Source organism: Corylus avellana, chromosome ca1 (assembly GCF_901000735.1).
Source record: "Corylus avellana chromosome ca1, CavTom2PMs-1.0".
Taxonomy (NCBI): domain Eukaryota; kingdom Viridiplantae; phylum Streptophyta; class Magnoliopsida; order Fagales; family Betulaceae; genus Corylus; species Corylus avellana.
Window position 1 is genome coordinate 6,291,411 of NC_081541.1, and position 12,711 is coordinate 6,304,121.

The 12,711-nt window shown below is 36.1% G+C and overlaps 2 protein-coding genes across 2 annotated transcripts; one reads left to right on the forward strand and one right to left on the reverse strand.

Annotated features, from left to right (window-relative positions):
• Positions 1-240: 240 nt before the first annotated feature.
• On the reverse strand, positions 241-3,226 carry LOC132166085 (probable glucan 1,3-beta-glucosidase A). Its single transcript, XM_059576844.1, has 7 exons — positions 3,014-3,226; positions 2,815-2,934; positions 2,525-2,722; positions 2,276-2,434; positions 1,403-1,572; positions 710-1,218; positions 241-606 (listed from the first exon to the last, which is right to left on the reverse strand). The coding sequence occupies exons 1-7, from the start codon at positions 3,197-3,199 to the stop codon at positions 425-427; spliced, it is 1,524 nt and encodes a 507-aa protein (XP_059432827.1). The 5' UTR covers positions 3,200-3,226; the 3' UTR covers positions 241-424.
• Positions 3,227-7,658: 4,432 nt separating this feature from the next.
• Positions 7,659-9,370, forward strand: LOC132183939 (protein DOWNSTREAM OF FLC-like). Its single transcript, XM_059597413.1, has 2 exons — positions 7,659-8,001; positions 8,879-9,370. The coding sequence occupies exons 1-2, from the start codon at positions 7,842-7,844 to the stop codon at positions 9,202-9,204; spliced, it is 486 nt and encodes a 161-aa protein (XP_059453396.1). The 5' UTR covers positions 7,659-7,841; the 3' UTR covers positions 9,205-9,370.
• Positions 9,371-12,711: the final 3,341 nt, after the last annotated feature.

Sequence of the window (12,711 nt, forward strand, 5' to 3'; positions counted from 1 at the left end):
AGTGTCATCAGTGGGGCAAATGGTAGGTGGAGAGACATCAAGCAAGCCCATAATTGGAAGCACCAAAACTTCTCTCATCATTCTGTGGTGAGCTTCAATGTCTCTCGGGCCCTCCAACAGTAACCAATTTGTTCAGGAGCTAAATGGGAGACTAGATATTGAAAATATCTTTAAACTCATCAACCAATCCAGTTAATATTTCCCAGATCATGGCATTGACTATCCCACTTGTGCCCCTGCTTTAAGCTATCATATGGTTTCTATGATTCTATTGAAAAATAATAAAACTGGAAATTCAAACCCTTCTGCAGCAATCTTATTACTTATTACAATACAAATGAGTAATAAAGGACCCCAGATAGTCAAAGCTAGGGCTAAGCTAAGGAGCAAATCCAAAAATGTAAAATAAGCAAGTTGATGCTGACTAAAGGTTGATGTAACCATTCTTGATCATCCACTCCAAACTCCAATGGTTGTTCACATTTCTAAGGGTCCAATAAGCCCATCCAAATGTTGCTCTCCCATAAACATTTAGCTGGGCCTTGGCAAATCGTTGATACTCCTCTTTTGTTGCTCCATTAACTTGCCACTCAGCAACCCATTCACCTGCAAAAAAAGACAATTACCTCATAATCCATATCCCATTCACAATAGTTGAAGAATAGTATAGGTTTTTTTTTTTTTTTTTTTTTTTTTTTTCCAAACATACCCACAAAAGTAAGGGGGCCATTTGATGTAGTGACATGGTTCAACTCCGAGGTCCTGTTTACGTTGATGTAATCAATGTTCTGTTGGACGGTCAAGTTGTCAAATCGACTCGAGAAAAGGTTGTAATAATGGAAATCTATGACCGACCCTGTCAAGCCACTGGCAAGAGGGAAGAGCTCCCTCGCGTCACTTTGTCCTAGCCGGTTAGACATGATCACATACGTCTTGGGGGAGCGCTTGCGGACAGCATCGTAACCGGCCTTGTAGTATTTGGTTATGCTCTCAAGAGATGCTCCTGGTGCCAGAGGCTCATTGATGAGTTCAACTGCATAAAGGCTTGGGTTCTTTGTATACCTAGCAGTCAGGAAGTCTATGACAGCAACTGTCTGTTGAATATTTTCATCTGTCTTGCCCCATTCCTGAGAGCCATCTCTGGAAGAGCTGTGCTCCCAGCCATTTTGGGACCCGGGAGCAGCATGTAGGTCAATTATAACCTTTACTCCATATTTCCTGTACACATAATAGTATAATTAGGTACTGAGAATTCTTGGAATTGAGAATTTGATAGGGAAAGCCACATGGTTTAGTCGAGAAGAAACATTAGGAGTACCAAATCTTTTACAAGATGAAATGATGCAGGTAAAAGATTTGATACTCCTAGCATTTCTAGTCGAGGACTTTTGATTATACATACTTGGCCCACAAGAAGGCATTGTCCAGTGCTTTCAAGGATCCGCCGACATAGGGCTTTGGGGGCTTTGGATCGCTTGCGATCCACCAACCAACAGGAATTCTCACCGCATTTAATCCGTTTGCTGATATGAACTTGAAGTCATCTTCTACAATGAATGTGTTCCAATGCTCCTAAGATTCATACCGTTATATTTGTCACACACAAATCTGAATTATGTACATGTGTAATAAAGTTTTGTGTGGCATAATCAATGGCAGAAATAGGATTTTGTGGAAAATTGAAAGGAATCACCATGTTATTTTGATGAGTGCAGCTAGAGCATTTGACATATTAGTACATGTATTTGTAATTTGTTATTAAATAATTAAATTTATCTATCGATTTTATTACTTAATTCTTTTGAGTTTGCAAGGGAATTAAAATAAGAGTTGTATTCCAATCAATTTCTTATTTTGATTTTCAAACATTGACATAAAAAAGTAATAGCTGGAGATATTCAAAGTCTCTCTTTGATCAGTTCCATTCTTTCGGGATTGTCAAAATACACAAGTCAATTAAAAAGTCAACCAATCCGGGATGTCAAACTATCAAAACGCAGGCCAGCGGCCGCAGCATTTGAAGCCGTAGACCGCTTTAAAGCTGGTGGGCATTACTTCTTGACAATGTCAACCAAAAAAAATGGGCAAATAATGAGATTTCTGGCATCATTTGTGAAAAAAAAAAACCATTTAAGGTTGATAATTCTACGGATGACGATGAAGTTTTATCATTTATGGAAGGGAAAGGTTCTTCTGATGTCATTTAATATATGAAAAGACAGAAGGGAGCCAATTAGACTTGTGTCAGTTCATGAGTGCGTTTTCAAGTGCTTACCCTCATAACTTGTGGGGCCTTTTTTGGGCCATACCCATTGGTGACTTGAAATTCCCCCTCTAGTTTTCCAGCAGTGGTGATAACAAAAACTGATGGATTATTGTCTCCCCATCCGCTATTTCCTGCATAATCTGCAGTCACCAGTTCCTCTGTTTTCGCCTGCACAAATTCATAATCATCAAAATCTTCCCTTTTTTTTTTGTTTTTTTTTTTTTCCTCTAACACTCAGGAAGAAATTGTAGAAATTACCTGCAGGAAGAACCCATTGGGTGCCTTGATACGAACACGGCTCAAATCATCTGATTTTCTTACAATCTCGAATCTCTCAGAAGCACCAGGAGTGCTTGAAACAGCTACTGCATTAATCCCCTTCCCATTGCTGCCCAGCCCCACGAACTGCTTATTAAACACCCTGAAATTGAAAGTTCTCTCATTTATCCTCCACAACTACACAAAACAAAGAACACAGCATATGTCAGTTAAATCAAACAACGTTTTTTACACTCAAGAATCACAACCCTTTGACCGTTTTAACTTACTCTAAATGTCTCCCACCCTGAAGCAGATGTTCTGTTTGCAACTATGATGTTTCCTCCTCCACTCTCAGCGCAGAGATATTTCCCAGTTGTTACTGATTTGAACTGAAGTGCGGTTCCATCCTGACAAAATCCCAAAAATAAATAGAAGTAAAAATAAAAAAACTTGAGTAAAAAAAGACAACCATTTTGATGTACAAACCAAGAAATCCTTGTTGGGAATGCCATCAAAGAGAGAAGGCTTAATCCATCCTTCTGTAACAAGCCAACCTCCCAGATTAACAGCTTTTACCCGAAAGCTCGGATCTGTCCTCCCATGAGAAAAAGGTAACATACCAAAAACAACAACAACTATGCTTAGTAGCAATATTCTTGAATTCATCCCCATTTGTTTTCTTTTCCTCTGTTTCTTATACCAGATGCTGGCTTCTGTGTGTTTAAGACGTATATATATATATATATAAGGATCAATGAAAGAATATATAGAGAAGTCAAAATCTAGAAACTCTGACCAATTAGAGTCGTACATTTTGTGGATATAATTGGTGCGTACGGGAATTCTTAATAGTTAAATTAACTGGTCAAGGCAAGAGGCATCTGTTCATTATACCACCGAATTATTGGTTCAAATAACACCACATCAAAGCTGACTCCAGCCATAGCATTATAGTTCTAGAATGATTTCTGGAAATTAAGCGAGCAAAAGGGTATGTATATATGGGTGGTATAGACAGCGAAGGCTTCTGGTTTCCAATAAATCAAGTGACAAATCCATTAGTCTCTCAAGTTGTGCTTTTTCTTTCTCGTCTTCTTATCCGGCCGCCAACAAAACGTAAACATCATGTGAATGATTACAGACAATATGCAGGAAATTCAATGCCAGAAGGCATAAAATAAAATCATATACTAGAATATGTTTATTATAATGTATAAAAAGAAATGCTTGCAAGGTCTCCGGCCGCATTTTTCCACATTTTCTGTGTTTTCAGTTTGAATTGATCAATCTAGAAGGAATGATTCCAGTCAATTATTAAACCCCTCAAATTTAAAAAACCTCCCCCCTTCCATATCTAAGTCAGGAAGGAGGGAAGAGCTTCTACCTCCTCTCCCCACCACAACGCTGTGTTTTCATCTTCACCATTTACTTTTAGTCTGGGCATGTTTGCCAAGGGACTGGACCCAAAGATCCAAAAATTCATCTCAAAATTAATTGTAATATTCTTACTTTTTATATCACATCAATCATTTTTTACTCATATTCAAATAAAAAACTCACTACAATTTTTTTTTTTTTTAACAAAACATTCTTATTTTTTGATCAAATCTGTTACAGTTAGTTAGGGGTGTTCAAGCGGGTCAGTTATAACCGACCGACCCGCCAACCGATAACCGTTAACCGATTTGGTAGTCGGTTATTAAAAACAGTTAACCGGCTAAGGCGGTTGCAGTTAGTTGTTTTAGGAGTAGGGTAAAGCGGATATGACGGATAACCGACTATATAATAATAATAATAATAATATAAATATCTATTAAATATTTATATTAATAAACTATTAAATAAAACATCCAAAACTACGTCGTTTTGGAGGGAGAATAAGATGAACCCATAGGGACAGGGTTTCATCTTATTCTCCTAGTCCCCCTGCCTCTCAATCCCTTATTCTCTCATTCCACGGTGCCCTCATTTTCTCGTTTTTCATCTTTTTAAAAATATTTTGGCCTCAAATGATTAAAATAAGCCCAAAAATAGCCAATTAAAGGCCAAAAATACCTAAAGTCCAAATAAATAATAAAAAAAAATGGTTATAACCGGTTGGTTATTGGATTGAATAACCGATAACCGCCTAGGTAGTTGCGGTTGCGCTTATTAAAAACCGATAACCAACCAAGTCGATTGCAGTTACCAGTTATAGTCAATAACCGACGGTTATAACCGATTGAACATCCCTAAACTTTCGGTCCACTCCAGTATTACTTTTTTTCTCATAGCATGTGACTATGATTTTGGCAGAACTTTATGCTTTATACTGTAAGAGTTTTTTGCTAAAAACTTTATATCTTTAATCAATGAAATCTTCATATTTTTGTTCAAAATATATATATACCATCAATTGATGGTAGTGACATTTACCTAAAAGTAAGATTTAAAATCAAAAAATGAAATTCGAGTTGCACTCCCGCAGCCCTACCCCCACAAACAAAAGGTTATGGAATTAGTGGAGAAAACCCAGTGCCGCCCACTTCTTTGTTTCTAAGTGGAGGTCCAAGATAAACACCACATGATTGCCTATCTAATATATAAATGTTTAGGCAATTAACCCCAAACTCTAGTGCTAATTTGTCCGAAGATTCATTCATAAATCCGTTAAAAAATACATTTGCTGACAACTCACATCAGAGGAATCAAAGGTTGAATTGAACTCCTTTCTTCTATCCCTTTGCTGTACAGTTGAGTAGGTGTAAGGGTATCACATCACATGGGCAACGAATAGAGTGGGGGGAGCACTAGGGGGTAAAAAAGTTGAAAAGATTGCCCGTTAATGGCGTGAAAGAAGCCAGCAAAGTTACAAGCATCGTATAATTTGGAGGCTATGACTTCTGTGTTGTGTAAAAATGATGCAATGCAGCACCTAGACTCTTACGTCCATTGATGTAATGAAAAGTTTAATCTCTGCGCATTAGATTTTTCTAACTCTTGTATAAATCTTAGGAAAAAATCTGAAAAAATATAAGATTTATAGGCCATTGATTTGATTGCTTAGCCATTAATTAAAATCTTAAAAATATAAGATTTTACCCTATATTTTCCCTAAGATTTATAGGGTTGTTTGTCAATTTATTCACTTTCAAACATGTCGTAGGTTGGACCCAATGCTACAGCCGCCCATCCCTCTGCCACCTCCGGTCCTCTAGGGCCTTTTTTTTTTTTTTCTTCTTCTTCTTCTTCTAATTTGCCACCTCTAGGGTTGATTGTCAATTTATTCACTCCAACTTTTGAATAAAGTTGTAGGGGGTAATGTAATATAGCACGCGTGGGCGTGCCACGCACGACGCGTGCTCCCAATCAGTACTCAAGTTGTAGACTCTATTTGGTTTGCGGAATGGGTATTTTATTAAAAAAATGAATAGGTATTACTAGGAATAGAAGATGTTGGAATGAAATAATTATTCAAATTCTTTACTTTGATAATAATACAAATGGTCTAATTAGAATTGAATCAAAATTACTAAAAAATTTCACATTATTTTATTTTATTTTTTCAATTCATATTAGAAAAAAAAAATCTAAAAAAAGGGTGGTCGGCCACCCACAGAACCGGCCGGGGGTGGTCGCTTCATGATGGACCCACAAAGTGTTCCGGGGGTGGTCACACCACCCCCAGAGCCCGCGGCCACCCCACCCCAGAGGAGCTCCAGGGGTGGCCGCGGTTGACTATGGCCACCCCCAATGAGCATCAGGGGTGGCTGTAGCCACCCCTAGATTCCACGACACCTCGGGGGTGGTCCCGCAAGGCGTCCGGGGGTGGTGCAACCACCCCCACCTCTTTTGTGGGGGTGGTCGGTCACCCCCTTTAATTTCCGTATTATTATTTTTTAGTTTAAAATAAAATAAAAAATTATAAGAATTTTTTTTTGAAAAATTTATTCAATTCTATAAGGAATAGCTGTTCCTCTAAAAAAAATGAGAGGAATAACTATTTCTGTGTCTATGAGATTAATTATTTCCATGAGAATAACTATTCTCAGGAATAGACCAATACCAAACAAAAGAATGACTATTCCATAGGAATAACCATTCCATTCCAATGGTCTATTCCACAAACCAAACGGCTAGTAGTGTAAAAAACTTTGAAATATGGAACAATTTCAATATCTATACTATATTTTATAACATTTGACGACCAATCATGTATCACATTTATTTTTTTTTTCTCCAATAATTTTATTAGGAACACTTTTTATAAATAAATTTCGAAAGTTCAAATTTTGTAAAGATAAATAAAAAGTTTTATATAAAAAAGACGCTAGAAATATTCTAAGATGAGCTATACTCAAAACTTGCATTTGTCACAAATTCATACCAATCCACATAATTATTTGAATTTCAACGTATTATAACCGGAGTTAACAATTTGGATAATATGTCCAAATCCATTCCTTGTCGATCGAAAGGAATTCCTGTCCCCAACGAGCAAAGTAAATATGCATAATACAAGCATAGAAAATACTAAATAGCACAGTAGTATCAGGGATTATGTGTAAGCCCATCGGATCTATGCAAAAACTATTATGGATCCTTATTTTATTTTTAACCCAAAGCCCAAGTCAAAATTTCAGTAGGCCTTCTTTCCAAAATTCTAAGCCCGTTTGTTTTTCTTTTATTAAAAATAAAAATTATAATTAATTAATTAATTTAATTAATTCATTTTCGACACATTTACTTGACTTGGGCTTTCTCACCCAAGTCCCAACCGGGCTTTTTCCTTTTTCAAAGCCTTTTATTTATTTATTTATTTATTTTTTAACGCGCAACCGGCGCCCAGTATTCTAATTAATTTGCAAAAAGATGGGCTGGACGACAATCGATGGTTGCTTAACTTGCTTTACTTCTTTTCCAAGCTCTTTCACTCGATTCCCCCATGTGAGCACCGACACCGACACCGCCAGCTGCATACAATCACAAGCCGTGTTGTCTCCACTACACCCGTCCGCCCCGCACCTTTTCTGCACTCGCCTACGTGTCCTCCCCATCTCCGTCCACGTCACCCCAACCCCCCACCCATCATCACGTGGCGCGTTACTGATATTGCAAAGCAACGAAACGAACACATTTCAGTTTTCGGTGCGCGCTTCACACAGCGACCCATCTCTGACGCGCTTTTGATTCCACCCCTAAAATCTCTCCGCAACTTTACTCAACTACACTCTTCTCACACTTTCCCCATTTATCTCCCCATTACTTCCCTCTCAGACTCACATTCTCTTAAATCTCTCTGAAATCCGGAATACCCAAAGGCGAAGAAGCAAGAATGGCTAGAAGGGTGTTGTTAGTTGCGCTGTGTGTGCTCCTCCCCGCGCTGTTGGTTAGCGCCAGCCGCCCAGCGAGAAACCCCTTTATAGTGAAAGGGCGAGTGTACTGTGACACCTGCCGCGCCGGATTCGAGACCTCGGCCACTACCTACATCGCTGGTAACACTCTACATTTATCTCCTTTTTTAGTTTTCTCAGTTTGTTGGAGGGTTCAAATCATGAAATGGGTCCTGTTTGTTAGATCTGAGATTTGCTTAGCGAATCTAAGGAACTATGACTTTGTCTCTGTGATGGGTTTCTTTTTGGTTGCTGTTTTGGGTGGATGATTGAGGGATCTGACTGGTTTTGTAGTTAGATGCTGTAATGGTTTCATTTCAGCGACGATCTGTGCTTAGAGAATGTTTAATCATATATTTGTTTGTCATGGTGGTAGAAAAATGGATACCATATGCCCGACATTGCGTGTGCAGTATGTCTAAAGTAATGTTTTAATAAAATCAAGACCAAACGACATAATTCAAAATAAAAATTTGCAATTTGTATAATGGGTCTTCAACAAATGATAAATTAATTCGTTATGGAAGCTGCGCACCGACTCCGTAACATCTAGAAATGATCTTCAAGAAATTGTTTTGAAGAGTGGAATTGCTCGTTGCCATGGGAAAAGTCAAAAAGGGATTTAGAATTTGTTTTTAACATCGTCAAAGAACATATTTGCCGGCTATTTTGGAGATGTAATAACATATGGTTGAGTGACATAGGTGGTCATTAGTGTGGTGTCAACATTGACCACAACCTATTGTTCATCGGAAGAGGTTCTGTATATTTATAGAATATTTAGGATGCCCTGTATTCCACAATCGTGTTTGCTGCCGTTTTTATCCAAGTAAATGGTATCAGGTATAACATGAAAGAGGGTTGGCTGCAGGATTTTAAGATAAAATTAAGGATCTTTTATTGAAAAAATTTAAACTATTTGATTAAAATTTTGAGAATTTCATTTTCAATCCTTCTCCATTGTTAATGTGCTCTGCAGGTGCCAGGGTTAAAGTGGAATGCAAAAACAGGAACACAATGCAACTCGTATACAGCAAGGAGGCAACAACCGACTCGTATGGAACCTATAATATGTTCATCAATGAGGACCATGAGGACCAGCTTTGTGATGCTATGCTTGTTAGCAGCCCTCAGCATGACTGTGCAGCAATGTCCCCAGGGCGTGAACGCACCCGTGTCATCCTCACCCGCTACAACGGGATTGCATCCGACAATCGTTTTGCCAATGCAATGGGCTTCATGAAGGACGAGGCCTTGTCTGGCTGTGCTGAGATTCTCAAGCAATACCAGGAGTCTGATGAGTAGATCTGCTTTAAGTTCCTCTTATGTGTCTAGTTATTAAGATATTTCTGGCTTATGCTAGTATGTATTTACTTCTATCTTGATGGATTGCTATCTCAACATTTAGAGTGAGTTAATTTCTCTGTTGATTGAACTTTACTATCTATTAAATTACAGTCACTTTCTTTTAGCTCTTAGAAAGTGCAGTGTATTGCTGATTGTCTCAATAAATTCATATTCTTTAAGTTTGTATGAGAGTTTAAGGAAGCCAAGCATGCCATAATAGAAATGTTGTAACAACTGACAACCTGATTCGTTGATATAGGTTCTATCAAATTAGCAAATAAACCCAGTTGGATGTTACTCTGAAATTCATAGATCCATACTTTCGTGGCGGTTAAGAGCATAAGAAATGTTCTAAACATCATGTTTTCAAATTGCATGCACGTTTTTGAAACCTCAAATTTAGCGGACCTTAAGATGCCATCTTGATAGTAGTAATCTTACAAATACACCCGTCAATGGATGTAATTCCAACTAGAACTAGGCCATTTATCTAAAAAAAAAAGAGAACTAGAACTAGGCCAAGTCAGGTACAGAAAATTGATCCCATACAAGAATTTTGCAGTTCACCTAGTATTTTTTATGTTTTTTTGACACGTCCGCACAAGAGGGGAGAGGGGGATTCGAACTAGTGACTTTCACTTCATTAAATGTGGCCTTAGCCGATTGAGCTACCTCTTGAGGACAGTTCACCTAGTATTTTATTTGAGGGAATGTTATTTTTTGAATTAGAATTTGTTACTAGAGGAGCACTTAACTAGAATTTCACGTGTCCTCAAGAACCACGCCTAATGAAGTGAAGGTCAATAGTTCGAATTTCTCTCTTCCCTCTTGTGTGGACATATCAAAAAAAAAAAAAAACTAGAATTTCACGTGCTTGAAATTACTTTAAAAGAGGGAACATTTAATTTGTGGAATGTCGAGATAATAATGTCCTTTTTACACACAAAAAAAAGAAAAAACGAAAAAAAAAAGAAAAAAAAAAAAAGAGGCTTTTCTGAACTTTGTCTTTTTAATTGTTTTTCTAAGTGTGTTTTTTTTTTAGGAGAGACATTGTACAAATTAAAAGTTTAGACGGATGTTACAAATTGTTTAATAATTAAAAAAGGTAAATGATTTTCCCTTGTGTTTAACTTATTGTGCCGCCGCATCTATTCAAATTCAACCCATTGATGTAGAGCAACATGACACAAGTGTAGCTCCAACTCTTTAGGCCCTTGTTTCGTTTGATTGACTTAAGCCCACTTGAATTTTCCTGGGCCTCAACTTGCCCAAGCTTTTTTCTTCGCAAAATTGCAGTCAAATAATGATAATCCAAGAATTTTGATATGATAAGTGTAATCCAAAAAAAAAAAATAATAATAAAATTTATATATATATAAGTCTAAAAAAATTCTCCGATCTCGTTAATGATCCATTGAGATTCACACAATCTCATATCTAAAGTGTATTTACACGTAAAAATCTCCTGTTTCCGTGCGTTTAAAGTGCATATTTATAACTTTTTTTCCTTTCCCTATTTTCCCTTTTATTGGGATTTTTTTTCTTCTTATTGGTCGAGTTTTTTTTTTTTTTTTTTTTGGCCTGAATAAAGCCCTTGATTTCTTAGTTATACACACTGTTCGTTAACAACAGTAAATTTGTAACGTTTAAGATAAATGCGTCATTACTAATTCAAGCTTAATCATTGGCTTAAAATATATAATAATTTATATGAATTTCTCTACTCAACTAATTACTAAAAACAGTCAGTTTAATAACAGCCTAGAAAGTCATCATTATCAAGTCAATTTCCGTCGTTAAAAATAACGACATATTAAGGTAATTTTAGATGCCAAAACGCAACAGTTCTCTTAAGAGCATATTCTTCTTTTAAGCCGCCAGCACAATTTGCATATTCTTTTTATAAGGCCTCGTTTGGGGGCTGAGGAGGTAGAGGTAGAGGTAGGTAGCCTACAATTTCTTCTCATTGCATAAAGCACGTGTAAATATCAAACCCCTCAACCCTCAAGCAAACAAAGTTGAATTAGGTGGTGTTTTTCGGAGACTTTGAAGGGTTGCTTTGTTAGGTGTTCAGTGGGTAGGTAGCAACCTAGGTGTTCCTTTCGTTTTGTGCTTAAAATACACACACACACACACACACACACATATATATATATATATATATATAAGTAAAATAGCACGATCACGCCGGCAAATTTTTTTTTTTTTTGTTTTGCATTAAAATATTAAAAGAAAAAAATTTCATGCACAGCGTGCTCTGAATCACGACTCGTAAACATAATGCTGGCGTGCATGATTATATATATATATAGGGTAATGATAAAATTATAAAAATAAAAAAAATTGCTAGGCATGATGTACGCCAGCGTTGTGTGAATTATTACTCATATATATATATATATATATATATATATATAATAGCATTTTTCCATTCAAACAAAACATGTTTTTTTTTTTTGTTCTTTGGTAAATATCATTTGTGAACCATGTGTGATGTGTTGGCTTTTGCAATTTTACAGCTCAAATCTATTGGAGGGAGTTTGTCTGTCTTTTTTATTTTTTTTGGTCAACATAATTAATTGTTGTTTTATTATGAAATCATTTGACATTCGGCTACTGCATCCAAGGATGGTTTTGGCAGTCAATATCATACAACTTTGATTTTCAAAATTTCCACAAATAATCATTTCAAGTGTATTATTATTATTATTATTATTATTATTTTCCAGTATTGCTTTGAATTTTGATGGAGTCAGCTGTCCATATATAAAAAAAATATAAATAAAAAATCTAACCAACCCTTTATGAAGTTGTAGGGACCAAACACTCCACAATTATAACCAGCCCTTGGTCAAGATATAGGGACCAAAACCTCCCACACCAAGAAGAATATATTCTCCAATTAACTATTTTTATGGAATGAAAAAAATGCGACATCCCTTTTTCTTTTCAACTTTTCTACATTTTTGTTTGTAACCAAAAGAAAGCAAAAAAATAAACTTAAAACAATGATCAGAAAAATCCCATTACTTCTTCAATTTTCAGTTGATGACGACAAGATCGAAGAAATGGGAAGAAAAAAAAAAATTACTCACATACTTCTTCTTTTAGGTTATAGTTATAATGTTACAACAATTTACTTTTTGTCCTTCAATTTTATTTTATTTTTAAGTTGTTCCCATCATTTGAAAATTGATTGTATTGGCCGGTATAGAACTATCAGAAGAATAAATCTTCAGTTGATGATATGTTACTATCCTATGAGATAGTGACACATTTTTTAAAATAATAAATCTCATGAGATTGTAACACATCATTTAAAAATCAATTTTTGAAAAAAAATATTTTAGAGTTGCAAAGAATATTAAAACTTTTTTTCAATTCAAAACAAAAATAATAAACATTAAACAACAACCTTACTATTTCCACCAAAAAAAAAGGAATATACCATCAAGAACAAAATTT